We start from the raw sequence: 19,915 nt of genomic DNA on the forward strand, positions 1-19,915 counted from the left end.
CGACACTGAAATATCACGTTTAAAAAAAAAAAAAATCCTTAGCAGCAACGGGGCCAAACAGAAGAAAAATCCAAATCCCAGAGAAGTCAGTGAAAAGACTTCCATTGACTTCAATGGACTTTGCATCAGGCCCATAGATGTTTCCCATTCAAATTTATACTGTAAAGTTTACTGCACAAATTATCATTTTCACAGAAGAACATATAATAATTTTCTTCACATGCTAAAGAGCTATTGATTTAAATAAATTTAAAAAAATTATGTATTTCTGTTCCTCACTCTGCATTTCTTATACAGTCTTCATTTGTTTTTTTCTCCCCAAAACTAAACACATAAGCATAATATATACAAATAAAAAGAAGTGCTTTACTTTTCCTTAATTTGTTACTTCGTTGAGAATAGAAATAAGGTCATCGTCAATGGGTTCTAAAACCCTGAGGTTTGCCAAAATACACTATACTTTTTAGAGGCAAACAGCATATATCAGTCTTACTGTTGAGTCATAAAACTCTAAGTTTCCGTAAGCAGATGTTGGTTACAGTTTACATGGAGAGGGAGAATATAATTACCACTCCCACAGCAACCCCTGGGTCACTTCCGGGCCAAGAACACTCCCAAAAATCTGTTTCGAATTTTCCAGAAAACCTTTGAAATTTGGCATAGACACATTTTTTTCCTGAATGTTGGCCTCTGACTGTGAAAGCAGAGCCTGCTATTTCAGACTCCTCTCACAGATCCACTGACCAACACCCAGAAGAAAGAATTTTCATTCTTTTAGACTACATCTGGAAAAATGAAGGTCAGTACGTGAACCGAATTCAACCTTTAAAAACCGCTGGCTCTATTGTTGTAAACTTTCTATTGTTGCATAGGGCCAGGCTCTAATCTGTAAGTATTTGCTTCACAGGAGAGAGGAAGAAAAACAGTTCTAAATGTACTACAGGAAGATGTATGCTCATTGACTTGGATGGATGTCAGCAATTAACTAGAATACTCTTTCTTTTTGTGGTGGGGGTATTTAGTTACAAACAAAGCTATAATATATCCACTGCAGAGGATACTGTAAACATAATTATTTGTTTTTATCCTACAGACCCGGCTAAAAATCATATTTGGAGTGATTGTATGCCTTTTGCTTTCCTCATTAGTTATGTGCATTATACTACTTCCAGGAAGAGGTAAGACAATTTATAGTGTAATGCATTGAAAAACACATCTTGGATGTTGTTTTAAAATAAGTAAAAAAATAAATAAATACTTTTTATAAAAGTGTTGTCCTGCCAGTGTTGCTGTGGCTTTCTCAGCTTATGGGAATGTTTTACTGACAGTTTAAAGTTCCTGAAGAAATGAAGATGCCAGCATATGTTGATACAAGGAGCTCTTTCAAGTGAAAGGCACCTGCATTAACTTTACCGTGTATGACAAATAATGTGCTTTGACAGGGCTGCAAACATAGTTTTCATCATACTCCTATGATCTGTTAGCATTTGTCTTTGGGGCAGTGACACTCTCATGATCTGTTGTTATTTGCTTTGGATTTGGGGAACTTGCATTAGGTTACAGATGGTTGAATAATAATTGTAGAAGATATTTTTACAATAAAGTATTAGCTCAATGTATTGCTTTTATGAGGGGGAAGGAGGTTTGATTAGTTTCTGACTATTTACAAATGACATAACATGTTTTGAATGAAATATTAGCCAGCAATGTGTTTCATTATTTGGCTAGCTCTCAAGAAGGGCTTGTCACACTGTGAGGTTTGAAGATGTCTTATGGATCTGTACCTCCCTGAGCTAATTACTGTAGCTCCGTTTTAAAATAATGTTTTTTGGTATGATGATTCTGACAGGTGTGGTCTTAAATTCAGGACTTGAGTGGCAGTGGCCTGTTAGCATAGGCAGGTTTTCCAGGTGAGGTGTCTTATAAGAGCTATCTAATTTATCTAAGTACTCGCATAGCCCCCATAGTATCTTAGTCCCTCCCAAGCATTTAAAAGAAGAAATAATAATAAAAATAGCAGGCTTTTTTCTTTCTTCTCAGCCTAAGGGGAAAATAGCTTGGTTAGTTTATAGGGATTTTTTGCTGTTTTGTTGGGGAGGAGGTGTGTTTTGAATAACTTACTGCAGAGGAGCAAAGTCAAAGGAAGGAGTTTTGAATTTAGTCCCAGAAGTGATGAGGTCTATGACCATAAACTTATGTTTTGTGGGAGTGAGTTCCATAGTGTAGATCAAGCTACTGTGAAAGTTCTGTCCCCAACTTATGAGCCTCTTTGCATTTTTATTGTGTCTGTGAAACGAAGCTGTTATGGGAGTTGCAGTCATGGAGGGAAAAGGGAGTTCTCTGGTAGTTAAGGCTGATCCCATGGGGGGCTTTGAGTATCAGAACAGAGACCTTCATCTAGAATGGGTGGGCAAACATTTTGGCATGAGAGCCACATCTGGGTATGGAAATTGTATGGCAGGCCATGAATGCTCACGAAATTGGAGGTTGGGGTACGGGAGGGGGTGAGGGCTTTGGTTGGGGGTGTGGGGTCTGGAGTGGGGCTGGGGATGAGGGTTGGGGGTGCAGGAGGGTGCTCCAGGCTGGAGTTCGGAGGATGGGAGGGGGATCAGGGCTGGGGCAGGGGGTTGGGGCACAGGACAGGGTCAGGGGTGGAGGCTCCGGGCAGCACTTACCTCAAGCAGCTCCTGGAAGCAGCGGCATATCCTCCCTTCAGCTCCTATGCAGAAGCATGGCCAGGCGGCTCTGCGTGCTGCTCCGTCCACAGGCACTGCCCCTGCAGCTCCCGTTGGCCGTGGTTGCTGGCCAATGGGAGCTGCGGAGGCAGTGTGTGGAGCCCCTTGGCTGCCCCTACACGTAGGAGGCAGAGCGGGGACGTGCTGCTGCTTCCGGGAGCCACACAGAGCCCTGCATGTGTGGAGCAGGGCAAACCCCAGACCCCGGTTCCCAGCTGGGGCTCAAGGGACGGATTAAAATGTCTGAAGGCCTGGATGCGGCCTTTGGGCCATAGTTTGCCCACCCCAATCTAGACTGTATCCAATGGGGAAACAGTGCTGAAAGAATAGTACTGAGGTGATGCATTCATGGTGACCCATAATGGTAAGCAGACGGACGGCTGTGTTTTTGGCTAGTTTGTGAGGTATGGTGGACTTTGCTTTTAAGGACTGAGATTCCCAGACTGTGCCTGGCTGGTACACTGTGAAGCTCTTCTTGTTATGCACAGCCAATTGGAACCAGACACAGAATACAGCGGATCTCTTGTAAGCACCTTAAGCACTGAGAGATCACTGAACACTACGGTTTGAGCATTTTCAGTATGTGAGGTTTAATTCCTAAATCAACCTAGCAGTGACAAGTCTGTGGTTTACTGTGACCAGGTCTGTGGCTGATACGGTGGGGGCACAATCTTCGGGTCTGTTGCAGATGGAAATGTGTGTATTTTGTTGCCCTGGCTATTTGGGGATCCAGCAGAACTCAATGAGCAGTAGAGCTTTCACCAAGAAATGAAGTTTGGGGTTGACCAAAACAATTAACTCGTTTAACACACATTCACTGAATAGTTTCAGACAAAAAAAAAGTTAGGCTAGATTTACAAAAGGACTTTGGCTTCAATCATTGGGCCAAAGAGAGCATGAGAATGATTCTATCACCTGGTGGGTCTCCCACATCCCAGGTGAGCCCTCTATCCAAGTGCAAGTCACTGCTCCACTGTTTATAAATAATTAAGTATTCATTGGAACAGTTTCTACAGGAGTGACTGTAGAATAGCCAGTAGCCTGGTGGTTAGGGCACTCACCTGGGACAGGGAAGACCAGGCTTCAAGTCCCTGTTCTAGAATGGGGATTCAAATCTGGTGAGTGCACAAATCACTGGACTAAAAGTTGCAAGTTTTGTCAATTTAGCCCTTCATTTACTTTGCTTTTATTAAAATGATCAGAACTGAAACGAAAGCTTTCCTTTTGGGCCAGGCAAAGGGGTTCACTCACCACAGATGCACCTCCTTGTCGCTGGGTCTGGGAATTAACTGATGCCCCATCTGGTGCCCCTTCTGTCAATTGCTCACATTATGGCCTCTTTCTCTCCCTCTCTCTGTGACTCGGGGTGTTAACTCTTGGTGACTTGGCCCATGGTGGAGCTCACTATATAGTCTCCCCACCCCCATGGAGTAACAAAGTCCCACTGGACAAGGTGTCCAGATACCATCTCAGACAGTCTTCCGTTCCACATCTCCAGGTACTGTGCTATTTTCACAGTGGCTGCTAGGGGAACTCAGGCCTGTCCATTTCTCCAAGTTCCAGACCAGGGACCCTATGAGTAGCAATTCAGGTCTGCTTAGTCTCAAATCCTGTTGCTGTTTCCCTGGGCTCCTTCCTACCACACTTCTCTATCTCTTTGCCTATCTTTGTATTTACCACAGGAGATTCCTCTTCTCCCCATGGCTACTTCACTCTTCTCAGCCTCTTGCTGGATTCCCCAGTCTGGGGTGAGACACCAGGGCTTACTCTTCCCCTGGATCTCCTCCATGTCCCTAGCCAACTCCCTTTCCCTCAGGGACAGATTGCAGACCTCCTCCCTGCAGTCTCTTCCTGTTCTCATTTCCTGGTTTATGCTCCTAGCCCAGATTCTCCCCCACCTGGGCTTCATCTGCAGTTGGGCCTTCTTAATCACTAACTACTGTTTGGGTGCAGCATATAAAGTTAATTGGCCCACCTTAACCCACTCAGGGCTTATAGGGGTGGACATCCTATTACAAATAGACTGACCCAAACTAAAATTTTGATCAATTTCTGCAATTCACTGAGAATTCTGAAAAATTTCAATTTTGGTTTGGGTTGAACCAATTTTTCCCCCCAAATTTTTAACTATTTTTTTTGGAACTTCCAGCAAACCAAAAAATCAGTCAATCGCCCAGCTCTAGGGAGGAGTCCAAAAGGACCCAAAGTTGAGAACTGGTTTAACTCTCGGAAAGTAGCTGCTGCAGATAGTTGGGGATGCTACAGAGGAGACAAACACTTCAGAGCACTTTCCCTTTCCTACTAGTATCACCTCAGTCTTGCTTAACGTTCACCTTTAGCCATTTCTTCATCCAGATTTTGAGCTCCAGCTAAGCACTGAGAAAGCTGGGAGATGATGCTCTTTTTGGTGGATGTCAAGGCAATGCAGAGCTGCGTGTCATTTATGTACTGCTGGCACTGGAGCCCATATTGTCTCACCAGTTCTTCCAAAGGGATCAAGCAGCCTAGAACCTGCATCCAGCTCACCAGATCGCTTTATTTGGCCCGCCACAGACCCAGCTCAGTGCAGGGAATCCAGTGACACCAGGGCCAGGAAGAGGACTGGGCATCATGCGGGGAGGGGCCCACTAGCATGCAGATGTGTGCATCATGTGGTGAGAGTCGACAGGTGAGAACAGGGAACAGGGATGGGAACCACCACTGCCTGGTGACAAACCCAGGAGCAAGACCTGACCTCCTATCCCTCCCCATGTCACACTCCCCTGGGCCAGAACCCAAACCTTCCCCTACCATGTCACATCCCCCTTGCCCGCCAAAGGGTTTTAGTGGATTTTATGGCCCTTCTACTACCATAAAGTTGCCCATCCATGATATAGAGGTTGAATGATGATGATGATAAGGTCTCTCAGAGAGTTCGACAGATGAGCTACAGTTAGTTATTTTGGGTCTTGAGATGACACCAAAGACCAGTTTTGGACCTGCAGCCCCATCTACAGGTGCCACAGGTGAAGAATATTGTAGATGAATGTGCACTGCTTTTAGCTTTACGCCTTGCATATCTCTCCTTAACTGCAACAATCTGCTGTGTCTTGAAATCTTTCAGTCCAAGGTGGCAGAGCTGCTGGCATTGGATCTTGTCACAGGCTTTTGGGTTCTCACAACAAATGTTTTGGTGGCCTCAGAGCATGGCAAACAACTCTTGCTGATGATCACACTGACAATTTTTCCTAAAATACTTAATTAACTTTAGGAAAAACAAATAAATATGCACATATACATGTCCAAATCATTGTAATTTATTTATGTAGGAGTTTTTTTGAAGATTCAATAATAAAAATAATCTACAGTTGTCCATTCTTTACTGGACCTAAATACAATGGAAACACAAATAAGGTGCTTTCCACGTTCTTGTCCTTTTTGTTATCGTTGTTTCTTCTTTTTTTTTCTCTTTCTTGGACTTGCTGGCTAGTAAATCTACTGCTGTGAAAAGTGATACTTTTATGTTAATATCACTTTTCACAACCTCCTAGCTAGCTACTAAATCCACTGTGAAAAGTGATATTAACAAACATACAAATACACCTCTACCCCTATATAATGCGACCTGATGTAACACGAATTCGGATATAACGCGGTAAAGCAGTGCTCCGGGGGGGGGGGGGGTGTGCACACTCCGGCGGATCAAAGCAAGTTCGATATAACGCGGTTTCACCTATAATGCAGTAAGATTTTTTGGCTCCCAAGGACAGCATTATAGTGGGGTAGAGGTGTATCACTTTTCACAGCAGACTTACTCAGCCCGGGAACGAACTAAGCCCTGGATGGGGAGGTGGGTAGGAAGGCAGCGGGACCACAGGTGATAGGGGAATGGATGGGAGCCAGAGCCTGCCGCTGCGCAGCCTGGAGACAGAGCCCGAAAGCCTGCACCCAGGGGCCTGGGACAGGGCCCGGGGAAGCACCCCAGGGGCCAGAGATGGAGCCTGAAGCCCTGTGGCAGGAGCCTGCTGCCCACCACTCCAGGGCTGAAACCCAACCCCACCAACCCCAGGAAGGTAGGGAACTCACTCAGGAGCGGCGCCAGGGTTTTTGGCGCCCTAGGAAGGGGTTCTTACGTGCTCCCAGTCGTCGTCGTCGTCAATTCTGCGGCGGGGGGGTCCTTCCGTGCTCCCGGTCTTCGGGGCACTTCGGCGGCGGGTCCCAGAGCGAGTGAAGGACCCGCCGCAGAATTGCCGCCGAAGACCCGGAGCGCAGAAGGACCCCCCGCTGCAGAATTGCCAACGAGGGCGGCAAAATGCCGCCCCCCCGAATCTTGGTGCTCTAGGCAACCGCCTAGGTCGCCTAAATGGAAGCGCCGGCCCTGAACTCACTGGCTGTCTGCTTCTCTAATTTTTGTGTCTCCAGAGGGGGCAAGGCCCAACCCCTGCTGGGGTCCCGGGAGAGGGGTTGCTGCTTTGTCCCCTCTCCCAATCACTACCCAGGAGGATGTGGCGGTGAGAAAAGGCCCTGGTGGCCGCATTTGAGAAATACTTGGGGGGGGATTGAGGTCAACATTGCAAGATTGGAGGTTGGCCTTGACAGTGTCTTTGAATGTTTTCTTGGTCTGCTCCCAAACGAGTTCCAGTCTGCAATTCTCTGTAAAAGGCGGCCTTCAGTATTCTACTGTCAGACATACTGACCACATGACTAGGGTTACCATTCGTCCGGATTTACCCGGACATGTCCTCCTTTTTGTGCTAAAAATAGCGTCCGGGGGGAATTTGTAAATAACTCAAAATGTCCGGGATTTCCCCCCTCCCCCGGCAGAGCAGAGCGAGCGGCTGGGAGGGCTGCAGGAAAGTCACGGGCTGGACTCCGGAGCAGCTGTAGAGGAGCTCCGCCCTGCATTCTGAGCCGGCAGCTCTCCCCTGCAGCCCGGTCCGGCAGCACTGTGCAGGGCCAGGGACCGGGTTTTGTTGTGCTGGGGATCGCAGCCACGTGTCCGGCTCGCACAGAGCCCAACACCCTGTTCTGAGCAGCAGGGTAAGGGGGCCAGGGGGCAGGAGAAGGGGCAGGGAGGTTCTGGAGGGGACAGTCAAGAAATGGGGGGGGGTCGGGAGTTCGGGGGGGGGCTTTTTGGGGGGAGTGGAGAAAGTTTTGGGCAGTCAGGGTACAGGTAGGGGGTAGGGTCCTGGGGGGCAGTTGGGGGGGTCTTAGGAGGGGGCAGTTAGGGGACAAGGAACAGGGAGTCTTAGGTAGGGGGTGGGGTTCTGGAGGGCAGTTAGGAGCAGGGGTCCCAGGAGGGGGCAGTCAGGGGACAAGGAGCGGGGGGGTGGGGGGCTGGGAGTTCTGGGGGGGAGCTGTCAGGGGGCAGGAGTGGGGAGAGGGATCAGAGCAGTCAGGGGACAGGGAGCAGAGGGGTTTAGATGGGTTGGGAGTTCTGGGGGGGGGCTGTCAGGAGGTGGGGAGTGGTTGGATGAGGTGTGGGAGTCCCAGGGGTCTGTCTGGGGGTGGGGGTGTGGATAAGGGTTGGGGCAGTCAGGGGACAAGAGGCAGGGAGGCTTAGATAGGGAGTGGAGTCCTGGGGGGCAGTTAGGGGCAGGGGTCCCAGGAGGGGGCAGTCAGGGGACAAGGAACGGGGGGAGGGTTGGGGATTCTGGGGGGCGGGAAGTGGGAGGGGCAGGGGCGGGGCTAGGGCGGGGCTCCTCCCGTCCTCTTTTTTGCTTGCTGAAATATGGTAACCCTACACATGACAGAATCATCTCAGCTGCACTCTCACTATACAAGCTTCAATGCCTCTGATGTTACAGCACTGAAGGACCTCGGTGTTTGGAATCAAATCATGCCATTGAATTCCTTTTATCTGTTGTAGATGTTGTAGGTGGAATTGATCCAAACATTTTATGTGGCATTGCTAAGAAGTCTACGTATCACAACCACAGAGGAGTTTGGTGATGATGATGGCACAATAAACATCAGTTTTTGTTTGCAGTCTCACCCAGGTTCATTCCAGAGACGATGCTGAAGTCTTCCGAAGGCATTGGTGGCTGAACCAATACACTCGGTAATGTTGTCATCAATCTCAGGAAACGACACTGCCTACGTAGCAAAATTTGTCAGCGAGCTTGTGTGGAACATCATTGATGGACACAACTGGCATAGTTGCAGTACTTCTACATTGAGGCTGGACCATGACTTCTGGCTTCTTTAGGCTAATTCTTAAGCCAAAAAGTTTTGCTGCATGCACAAAGCAGTTGAATAATAATAGGACTGAACCTTGTGAGGCTCTACAGGTGAGGGCTTTGGAGACAGAGGAAAAGGTGCCATAGCAATTTACTGGGTTCAGTCAGATTGGAAGCCTATGAGTAATTTCACAAAGTTTCCTTTCATCTCATCAGCTTCTTGGAGGTGAGAGGAATATTTGGTAAGGTGTATGAGATATCACAAAGAAGTCCATCTTAATGGATGTGTTTATCTTGTCCATGGACAAGTGCTGGCTTGGCATCAGGCTCTGCCCAAAGCCTCACTGAGAGGAAACAGGAATTGCTAATACCAGGTTAAACTAGTGATTAGTTCCAATATCCATCAACTACAGTGTCCTGTTCCCATCAGTCTCCAGTACCAGATGCTTTAGAGGAAGATTCAAGAAATTCTGTTTAAGAACAATTATGGGTTAACTCGTCCATATGTAAGTATTTCCTTAATCCCAAGCAGTTAGTCTTTGGTATTGGCCCATCAATATAAGGGTTTATACTCCTTATGCTTTTTTTATTCTAGCTAATAGAACTGTGGATGTTGTCTCTATCTATATAAAGACCCAATTTGTCCTTGAATCCTACTGAACTGTAGCTCAGTTTCCAGAGACGGATGTATGAGTTTTTTGTGGCTGCAAATCTTGCAAGTCAGACAAGAACAGGAAATAGTGTGTCAGAATTTTATGTTTCTCAACACTGCTTATCTGTGAAAAGTTGGAGTTCCTGAAAGAGGATTAACTCCACTGGAGGCTTACCTAGGAAGAAAGCTAAATTCCCTCTTCCAAAATAAACAAAAAGGTATAATCTGTAAATACTATATGAATTATAAGAAGAATTTAATAACAACACTGTGGGGGGGAAACTGCCATCAAGTTTGCTAATGTAGAACTAAGAAATTCACAATTTTTCTTTCAGAGAATTTAACATAAAATGTAGTTGAAGTTTACGTGATTTCCCTGTATTTGTAACTTTGATCACATGGCTATTCTGATACTTAAAACTTGTGAAAATATGAAATATTACATATTTATAATGAGAGCTATCTTTCCTGCTTTCTTTAGGAAACTAATACATTGTGGCTTGAAAACTGCTGATTTTCACTCAGAAATGCTCACCCTCTTTAAAAAAAATTATTTTTTGCTTAGAAAATGGGCCTGCTGCGACTTCAGACCTCACCTTATCTCCTGATCTCTGGCCTTGACTCTTGCCTCCTGACACTAGCCTGGTACTACCTCTGATCTCTACTCTCTGACTCCAGCCTGACTCTAATCCTGATTCCTGCCTGGTACTAATTCTGATCTTTGGTTTTTGACCCTGGCCTAAGTTTGACCCCAAAACTTGCTTATTGAACTCAGCTCTAGTAATTCCTCCGACTCCTGCTTACTGACTACCATCCCTGATGTGTGGACTCCAGCCTGGCTGTGGCTGACAGGTCAGACCGCCTACACCCCAGTCCCTTCCATTATGTCTGCACACCCACCCCCAAGTGCAAGTGAATATGCAAACCAGAAAGGATACTAGTCAATCATTATGCAGGTCTGATTACCAATAGAGGGAAGTTCACAAACGGCAATTTAGGATACACTAGTAGGGTGAATGATGCCCTGGTATTCTGGAGATCTGGCGTCTTCAAATTTGGACAATCTGGGACTTTATTCCCTACCAATAATATGGATATCAAAGGGGTGTCTAGTGACCACCATTATTTTGGGAGAGCCAGTTTATCTATAACATACTGTCCTGGTTCATGAAACCCTCCCCTGGTATTGGAGCACCTGGCAGAAGAAGGTTAAACTAAACACACAGCAGTTGATGGATGGTTGTAGAATGTACATTTGTTCAACTGAAGGCAAGATGGTGCTGCCAAAAAGCCGTTTGGATGCCAGCGTGTATAATGCCATTAATGTTATTCTGCAAAACATATGTGAGGATGGGGGGAAATGTCAGGAGTGGGTTGATGTCTGTGCTGGTGTAGAGGCCTGTATATGCAGCCAGAAAGTGCACCTCTGAAAACTGATGCTGGAGCCAGGAGAGCAAAGGAACTAAGGATTGGTTTGTGCCCGCATCCTTGATTGGGAGTGGGAAATGTGATTATGATAATAGAACATGTGCACACAATACTAGTGCACTGTGTCAATTTACCTGTGAGAGAATCAAATTTATGAATTGTTAATCTGAAACTGTATTAAAAGCTTGGCTTTGAAGTTCCTGTCTCTGTAGCACTCATACATCAAGGGATTGAACAGCAAACTAGAAGTAAAACACACAAATCACAGTTTGGGATACAAAAGAAATATGCAATGCAATGGTCATATATTGGTACAGTTAGCTGTGTGCATAGAGCAATGATTAAATGCGGTAATGTTCAGTTATTATGAGGATGGAAAATGTAGGGCAGGTGTCAAGATTATGTTGTAAGACAGAATGGCCAGCACAGCATGCTATGTAGTGCACCATTCTATATAACCTGACGTCACAGGGAGTGTTGTGTGTGCAAGGAATGCACGATGACACCTTCTTTATAAAGGCAAAGGAACTATAGAGAACTAAAATCAAGACAGTGTGTTTTAGAAGAGAAAGAGCATTTGAGAGTCAAGAACCTTTGATTCCTACTGCCAGCTCTGCTACTGATTTCCTGTTTGTCCTTGGACAATTTACCTCATCTCTTTACCCTATTTCTTTGTCTGTACAATGAGAATAAAAATAGCTACTTACCTAATTTGTAGAGGTGTTGTAAGGGTTACTCAATGTTTGTACAGTACTTTAAACACGTAAAGCACTCTAAATGCTAGTATATATTTTGCATGTCTATGAAACTAAAATAGTGATTAGATCAAACTGATTTTATTTTAGGAAATTATGGGCCTGATCAGAGCTGTTCCAGCAACAGAATCCAAAATGAGATTTCATAGGTGCTGGAGCTAGGCGTGCAGGGGGTGCTGTTGCACCCTCTGCCATGAAGTGGTTTCCATCATATACAGGGTTCACAGTTTGGTTCAGTGGCTCTCAGAATTCCCACTATACAAATTATTCCTGCACCCCAGCAAGGATTAAAAACTCACACAAAAGTTATGGAAGGCTTCGAAAGATGAGGAAGAAATGAAGACACATTATTTCTTTGTGGAACATGATTTCAAGGACTAATTATTGAAATGATCTTTAGTTCTACAAAAGGATCAGAAAACTGCAAATAATTAAAGCTGCTGCCTTAATTAGAGCATTTAAATGCCTCTTCAGTTGCTTATGAATAAGCATTCAAAATGATAAGTAGTCAGCAAACTGGAAGTAAGAAACACTGGCATTCAATTTTCTTAAAGTGGGATGCTGGAAATTTAAGAAGAAATGGATATGTTTAGCAGCTGTGCTAAGTTAGAAGTTGTACCAAGTTATGGGAGAATATACGGCGTGTGAGAATGACGTGGTTAAAAGAGTATTTAAAGAGTCTAGTCAGTTGATGTGAGAATTAAGACAAATGGAGGTCACCAGCTTGATCAGTGATGCTGCTTGTATCCTTTGTAAGAATTCTAGTCTAGATTCTGTAAGGACCTTTAAATAAATACTAAGACTAAGAATTTTGCCTAATAAAGGTATCAAATAGGACTGCAGGTTTTGACCCTTAGAGTGCACAATTATAGAAATAAATCTTATTAATGGGCTTGTAATAGCTTTAAAACCATAATTCATGTAGAGAATTTAATCTGGAAAGTATATGGTAGGTCAAGACATTTTAAGTATCTATTCATTTGGAGTTGAGAGGTGGTGATGAAGAAGCTGATCCTTGGCAATTTATTTAACATCATTTCAGTAAGAGATTGTAATCATCTCTTCTTTTTTAATATATTAAGGCTCTCAGTAAAATATTATCCTGCTACTCACAAGGAAAATTAACTTCTTCATGAACATATATGGATATTTTCTGAGCTTACTGCTAGCTCCGTGGGTTTTTGGTTTGGTTTGGTTTGGTTTTTGTACTTGTATGTTTCTGCCTGTGGATTGTCATTTGCTTTTATTTAGCTTCACAGCTTCCTTCTGCAGGCAAAAACAGTGTCAACAGTCAATCTGACATATGTGTTCTACAGTAAGTAAGTTACTTAGCAGAAGAACCACGCATTGTCATTGTAAAATATACCATAAAAGTCAATGCAAAGCAACATTTCACAGGGAGTCAAAATGTGGCCTTAACAGAGAGAGAAAATAGAGGCAAAGTTGAAACTGCAGTACAGTAAAGAAACAAGATGAAGCAGCAGAGATACTCTCTAATAGCCCAATGCTGAACCCATTGAAGACAACAGCAAAAATCCCATTGACTGCAGTGGGAGTAGGATTAAGTCCAAGGAGCACCCAAAGAGTGGAAAGCTGCTTATACAGTGGTAACCTTCAAAAACCGAGCCGAAGGAGTACCTAGGATTTACACACAGATAAGCCTGACCAGAAGATGACTGCCTTTATCAGACAGCGCTTCACGTGTCCTGCACATTACAAGTGTTTTGTATAATCTTTCTGGAAGGAAACCCATAGATTTTTTTTTTTTTTTTTTTTGCTTCTCATGAATGAACCTGAATTTCTCATATTCCTTAACTTTGCACTTACATGACCCAGGGCTTTCAGTATTGCTTTCTGCTGATTCACACTGATGTTTTTTGTTTTACCCAAAAAGCCCCAAACATCTTTTGTGCTTGTTTTTTAAACAAGTGTTTAAATAGTCAGTTCATACATCAATAACTAGTTTGCGAATTAAACTGTGTGCCCCTAGCAGAAGCCGCCAAGTTTTCAATTGCAACAGGCTGTAATGAAGTATTAGAGAGACCAACTCCCGTCCAAAATCATTACAAATTGTGTTTTTCAGCAGCAAATAAATAAATTGTTGTTCATTTTACTACATCTGCTCTGGCTTGGCTGGCAATTCAGACTCAAATCTCTTGCCTTTCTTGTAAAAATATCTGTCGTAGAACTACCGGATTAGATGAAAAGCCCAGCAGCAGTCTGTCCCCTCAGCACTGATAACCTCCTCTGCACTCCCCACTCAGTACAGACACACGTTCCAGCTCCTCTCCCAGGAAATTATGCAGAGGATGTTAACTAGGCCCGTTCCCTACCATCTGCTTGGCAGCTTCTTTCTATTGCCTTTTCAGCCTCATCTTCTCCTCTGTCTCTGAGGTGACTTGGTTCTGTTTGCTCCACTCCCATTATGAAGCTATCCTCCTCTCTGACTGGGAGTTCAGTGGTTCTGTGACTAACGTCACTCAGCTCATTCCTGTTCTCCCCAGTCACCCTTGTCTGGCAGACAAGAAAGTTGACAGATAACCCAGGGCTTCTGGGCAGTAGGATTTTCCCAGGCACCTGTCTGGGCACGGTGAAGGGGAGGGTGGAGACCACACAGCTGAGCACTATTCAGAAGCCCATTTATGTAGTGTCATGTGCATGGCCCATCTGGGAGAAGGGTGATGTAGTGATAGTCACTGCTTTAGAAGGAGATCAGACTAGGGGAGAAGGATCGATCTTTGAACATTCACTTGATTTCTAAAATTCAGTTTACTAGATTTATGAAATCGTTCTCCAGTTTTAGTTCTAGCTCTATATATGTGTGTGTTGCTTTCTTCTGGCTACACGAAGAAATAAGCATAGGTGATGATAATCTTTCAAGTCTTATATCCAGCTTCTAACTCTTGGTAAGAACATTGAAAAGCTTGTAAAGAGTGAAACTGGCTGGTTCAGGGGACTGGTCATGGGATATGGAGCCTTTCACCTCTCAGTTATTGGTTGAAATCTAGCTGTGGTGAGCAATGATTTAAAGTGGCTATTTGACTCTTTGGTGGGTTAGGTACAGGGCTTATTTGAAATCATATGGGAGTTCCTGTAACCATTAAAACAGGCATCTTCACACCCTACACAAGTTCAGGAAACCCATGCCTTCTTTAAAAACTGTTGAGTGCCCCTGGAAATGGTCTGGGGAAGGGTTCTCCTGCCTTCATAGTGTCTGCAGCTACATAGGTCCATCTCTGTTTATGTGAAATGAATTCTCCTCCGTCTAGTGCTGCCTCTGCTTTGCCTGATCTGGGAATTACTAGAACATTACATTCTTCAGGGCTTCTCACTACACTAAGTATCTGGAATAGAGGAAACGCTCAGCTAGCAACAATTTCTATTTTGCTTCTCAATCCACACAGGTGTTGTTAACTCTCTCCTCTCTCTACCTTATTTCTAAAGTTCCCAACTCAGAGGACAATCCTAGGGCTCTTACATTGGAAGATTATTTGAATGGAAAGTTTCAGTACAAAACATTTTTTCCATACTGGATTTCAAGTAAGTGAAGATCATTTTTGTGGCTACATATAATTTTTAATATGTATTTTCTGGCTGGTTTACAAAGACTGAGGCCTGGTCTAGACTAGAAAATAAGGTTGGTTTAACTACATCAGTGAGGGGTGTGAAAAATCCATACCCCTGCATGGTGTAGTTAAGATGATCTAAGTGCCCGGGTAGGCAACTCTAGGTTGATGTAACAATTCTTCTGTCAGCTTAGCTACCACCTCTCAGGGAGGTGGATTACTTGTGCCAACAGGAGAAGTGCTACAGTATCGCAGCAGTGCCGTTAGAGCATTTTACATATAGACGAGCCTTCAGAAACATATTTTCTCTGTGATGACTGTTGCTCTGAGTGAATGCTCACTGCTAAATTAAAGGTACAAAATCACAGCTGAAGCTCACCTTTCTATGGCAGAAACCTCAAGTATTTAACCCAATAGCAGAAAGAGGATTCTTATAATAGTTTCTGTTTTCTTAATCTTTTATCAATTTACAGGCCATTGTTTTATTGAACTTGTTTCCATTAGATGCACTGAACATTCATCTCTTAAAGAGTCTGTTTTCTTTTATCTTTGGTTTCACTGAGCTTTTATACTTTCAATAGATAATGACTGATAATCTTTTACTTTCGGGCCCAACACTGCCACCCTTAGTTACGTTGAGCACTCTTGTCTGCTCTCTTATGATAGAAAATCCTATACCCTTGACACCTGCAGAGTCCCTTTGAATGAGGCCTTTTGTTCAGGTTTTACATAGGAGTTAAGTATTTGGCTTTAAGTGAGTTCTTTAAAATAAATATATGAAGTTAAGTATTAAGCACCTGAGTTCAGTAGCACATGTGTAATTAAGCCAGAATTTGGCCCATATGATCCTTCTTTACACCATATTGTGCAGTGCTAGTATTATCTACAAAATCTGTATACAATGGAGAATAGTCAGGTGAAATTCAAAGCCAGGATTTTGAATCTTCTTCCATTAGTGATTAGATATCCTGTGTTATGGACCCTAAAATGGGTTAAATCCTGGCAAGTTTGGACAGTCATAATTCAGAGCAGAAATTGGCTTCATAGATATAAAGTAACTGCCATATCACTGGCTGTGCAGTGTAATTTCAGCACGTATCTGAGTGTCCAAAGGCCAGATCTTTGTGTAATTTGGTGCTGTTATGGAATTACAAAATAAGGCAAAATTTATTTTTATACGGATTTCAAAAGACATTTGTTCTTGAATTGCTCAACTGCTAAAGAGGGACTATACTCTGAACACTTGTATTTCACAATATCTTTTGACCAACAGGTCATGAATATCTTCATCAGACAGCAGAAGATAACATTATTCTCTATGATGTTGAAACTGAGGACTCAACTACCATCTTGACTAATTACACACTTGTATGTATCATTTCCATTTAAAAAATAAATAGAAGGTTGTTGTTTTAAAAACTTTCATGTAACTAATATTTAAATGGATTTAAATATTCAGATATTTAGTATGTGCTGGAATCTAATCAACTTCTCAATCTTTCAGAGAAAAGTTAATGCCTCAAACTATGCATTATCTTCTGATAAACAATTTATAGTTCTGGAAAGTGATTACACAAAGGTAATTACTTTATTATTATTACTTGGCTGAAAATTCTGCCTTTTAATATCTGATATTTTATAGGTTGTGGTAACATATTACTCAACATGAGATCAAGAAGCATTAATAGTAGGTTAGAGAGGTGAATTAAATTCAACTACCGTATAGTATGGGGTGGTGTGTAGGCCCAAGGAGAGCACTGAGAGGCATTATACCTCAGAGATGATAATATTTTTTTCTGGCTTACTCATTTTTTGCAGCTTTGGAGATACTCTTATACAGCATCATACTACATTTATGATCTTCAATACAGGTAAAGCCTGATACCTGTTTCTCACATAACTATAGCCAAATACTCTAGATATGTGCTTGCTAGCATTTCCATTAGAAAGCTCTCTTCTGATATTAGTATTGCACTGTTCTGTTGTTGCTTCAGTCTCTCAAGTTGCCTGCTGTTTGCTTGATAAGCTGGTGCAAAATTCAGAAATTACCCTGAAAAAAATGTACGGTGGGAAAATCCCCCTATCTTTTTACCACTAGGCATCTTGGGTCTATCTGATCTGTGATTGCCTGAATCTCTGACTGCTCCGAATTTTCTAGTCCCTCCTTCTGTCCTTTATCCATCTTCTTTATTTGATTTTTCCTTCCATTCTGACTGCTCTCTTACATTGCTGGGAAGGTGCTGGCAGGGGGTTGCTGCAGCTTGGGTGCTGAGGAAAGCCATTGCACATGGCACTGTGGCTGCTCTCCTGAAGTACACAGGCACTGCTAATGCCTCCTGCTGATGCTTTGCTGGCTCCTCAGAGGTGATGCCACATGATAGGTCCATGGAACTTCCATGTGATCACATGATTCACACATCATTAGAGCCGATTCTAATAGTAATGCACACTGTACAGTATAGCAGGTGACTTAGTTGCCTGTGCCATACTTGGACACAGGTTAAAACTGGCATTTCAGGCTGTCGGACCCAGGGCTGCCTGACGTGCGCACACAAAGTATGCTAGCATATGCAAGCCCTTGTGCGTGAGTCACATTATTTTATGCCTAACTGCTTTGTTTGCACAGCAAATGCAAGCTTTCTGACACCAATTTTGCATTGTTCACAAAACAAAAGCTGTTAAAATAGTGTACTTCTGTGCTTTTTCTTTAATCTGCCTTTTATATGTATGTACAATATTATGATCTGTTTATAGTGCAGGCAATAGCCATTTCAACTTCTTTCCTTTGTCTTTTTTAGTAATTTTGTAACAGAAAATCCACTTCCACATAGAATTCAGTATATATCCTGGTCACCCGTTGGACACAAATTGGTCAGTAAAAATAATGAAGTGCTAGAATAACGTTACTTTTTGATGGAATAGAATTGATTTATTTGGTTATGTGGGTTTGCTTAAGCCCTATTTTCACAGGCCTTTAAATTGTGTTTATCAACCATACTCAATAAAGATAACAGTTTAGCTAGTCAATGTGGAAGGGGGAACACCATTATAGAACAACCTTTTCTAGCCTAAAGCTTATGTTTTAACTGCTCGTAAACAGTAAATAATACTTAACTTGCTATTGTCCCGTTATTTCTTTCATCAAGAACTTTGAACACAGTTCACAGTTAAGACATTTTCTTAGTAAAACACTGACAAGCAGTTGCACTCACTGACCTCCAAATCTGACCTCTCACTGACCTCCAAATCTGACAGTGGAAGAAGAGAGGTCAAACAGGCTACATGCTCCACCTGAGAATTTTGAGTGCTGTTTTGTGGTCATTTAAAATGCAGTGCAATTGACATTTTATTTTTATGTTATTAAATCAAATATTTGTAGTATCAGGAGACACAATTTTCTAAGAAATTCCTCATATTTTGGTTTGATGCAACAGTCCTGGCACCCTAAACTCCCATTGATTTTACTAACCGTTTGAGATGAACAAGGGCTGTAGGATCAGGCTCCTTCTTTGTAACAGAAATGGACAAACGGGTTCAGGTAAAATAAGAACCTTTGTTCAAATCTCAAACTGAATCTGAACTGAGCCTTTTCTGAATTTCCAGTAAAGTTTGATCACCTTTTAAAATTTATATTATAGACTCATGTTTTATGCTACACTTGCTGGTCCCAGCTAGGACCAGAAATAGAAATGTCTGAAATCTCACAAGAAAGCCTGTTCACCTGAGATTTCTAGCACTGTTGAAAAGATACAAGAGTTTCAGAAAGTTTGAATGAGTTTCAAAGAGGACTGCAAGCTTTTAGGTGCTTATCCAAACCAAACTCATTTATGAATAATATTTCAGGATTTTTTTTTTTATTCAATGTACTTTCCAGTACAGCTAATGGGAGTTAGATACCTGCATCAACAGTTTAAATATAGCACTTTTTTCATAATGACAAAAATTCACTGGATTTACACTGGTATAACTGAGAGCAGAATTTGGCCTTCAAATTGTAATGTACTTCCATTAGATCAAATCCAAACCTAGTCCCAAGAGAGGTACTAAGTTCTTGGGAAAATTTGCAAAGGCTTTGATTGTAATTTTACTTGACCAAGGATATCAGGATTTGGCCTATTATACTTTATTATCATTTCTAATGTATACACAATAACATTGACTGTACAAAATTTGGTCAGACCTTTTTCTATAATTTGTACATATTCCTAACAAATAAATTCTCATCTTTAGGCATATGTGTATCAGAATAATATCTATTTGAAACAATATCCTGAAGATCGATCTATTCAAATAACTAGTAATGGAAAAGAGAATGTAATATTTAATGGAATTCCTGACTGGGTCTATGAAGGTAAGTTAATATTGAAAACTGCATTAAACAAGGCAGGGTTTGGTCAGAACTTAGATGGGAAAATATCAAGCAATATCTAAGTGCAGCAAGAAATGGTGTTGGTGATTTAGTATTTTGCAATCTTCTTTCTAAGTCCGTAGTGAGCCTGTTTACGTACATGATGTGCCTATCACCTTGGTAAATAAGCACTGTCCATGAGCCAACCAATGAGGTCCCAGTTTCAAATGAGATGTGAAATCAAGACCCTGTGATCATCCAAGATACCATGTC

The 19,915-nt window shown here is 42.7% G+C and overlaps 1 protein-coding gene across 1 annotated transcript in view; it reads left to right on the plus strand.

Annotated features, from left to right (window-relative positions):
- Window positions 1-664: 664 nt before the first annotated feature.
- FAP (fibroblast activation protein alpha) overlaps window positions 665-19,915 on the plus strand; it is a 55,276-nt gene continuing 36,025 nt past the window's right edge. Inside the window, exons 1-8 of the mRNA XM_054044400.1 lie at window positions 665-799; window positions 1,094-1,178; window positions 15,173-15,268; window positions 16,568-16,662; window positions 16,799-16,873; window positions 17,113-17,165; window positions 18,093-18,165; window positions 19,525-19,645. Of these exons, the coding sequence (XP_053900375.1) occupies window positions 794-799; window positions 1,094-1,178; window positions 15,173-15,268; window positions 16,568-16,662; window positions 16,799-16,873; window positions 17,113-17,165; window positions 18,093-18,165; window positions 19,525-19,645 (604 nt within the window). The 5' untranslated portion in view covers window positions 665-793. The remainder of the gene's footprint in view (window positions 800-1,093; window positions 1,179-15,172; window positions 15,269-16,567; window positions 16,663-16,798; window positions 16,874-17,112; window positions 17,166-18,092; window positions 18,166-19,524; window positions 19,646-19,915) is intronic.

This window comes from Malaclemys terrapin, chromosome 11 (genome assembly GCF_027887155.1).
Source record: "Malaclemys terrapin pileata isolate rMalTer1 chromosome 11, rMalTer1.hap1, whole genome shotgun sequence".
NCBI classification, from domain to species: Eukaryota; Metazoa; Chordata; order Testudines; family Emydidae; genus Malaclemys; species Malaclemys terrapin.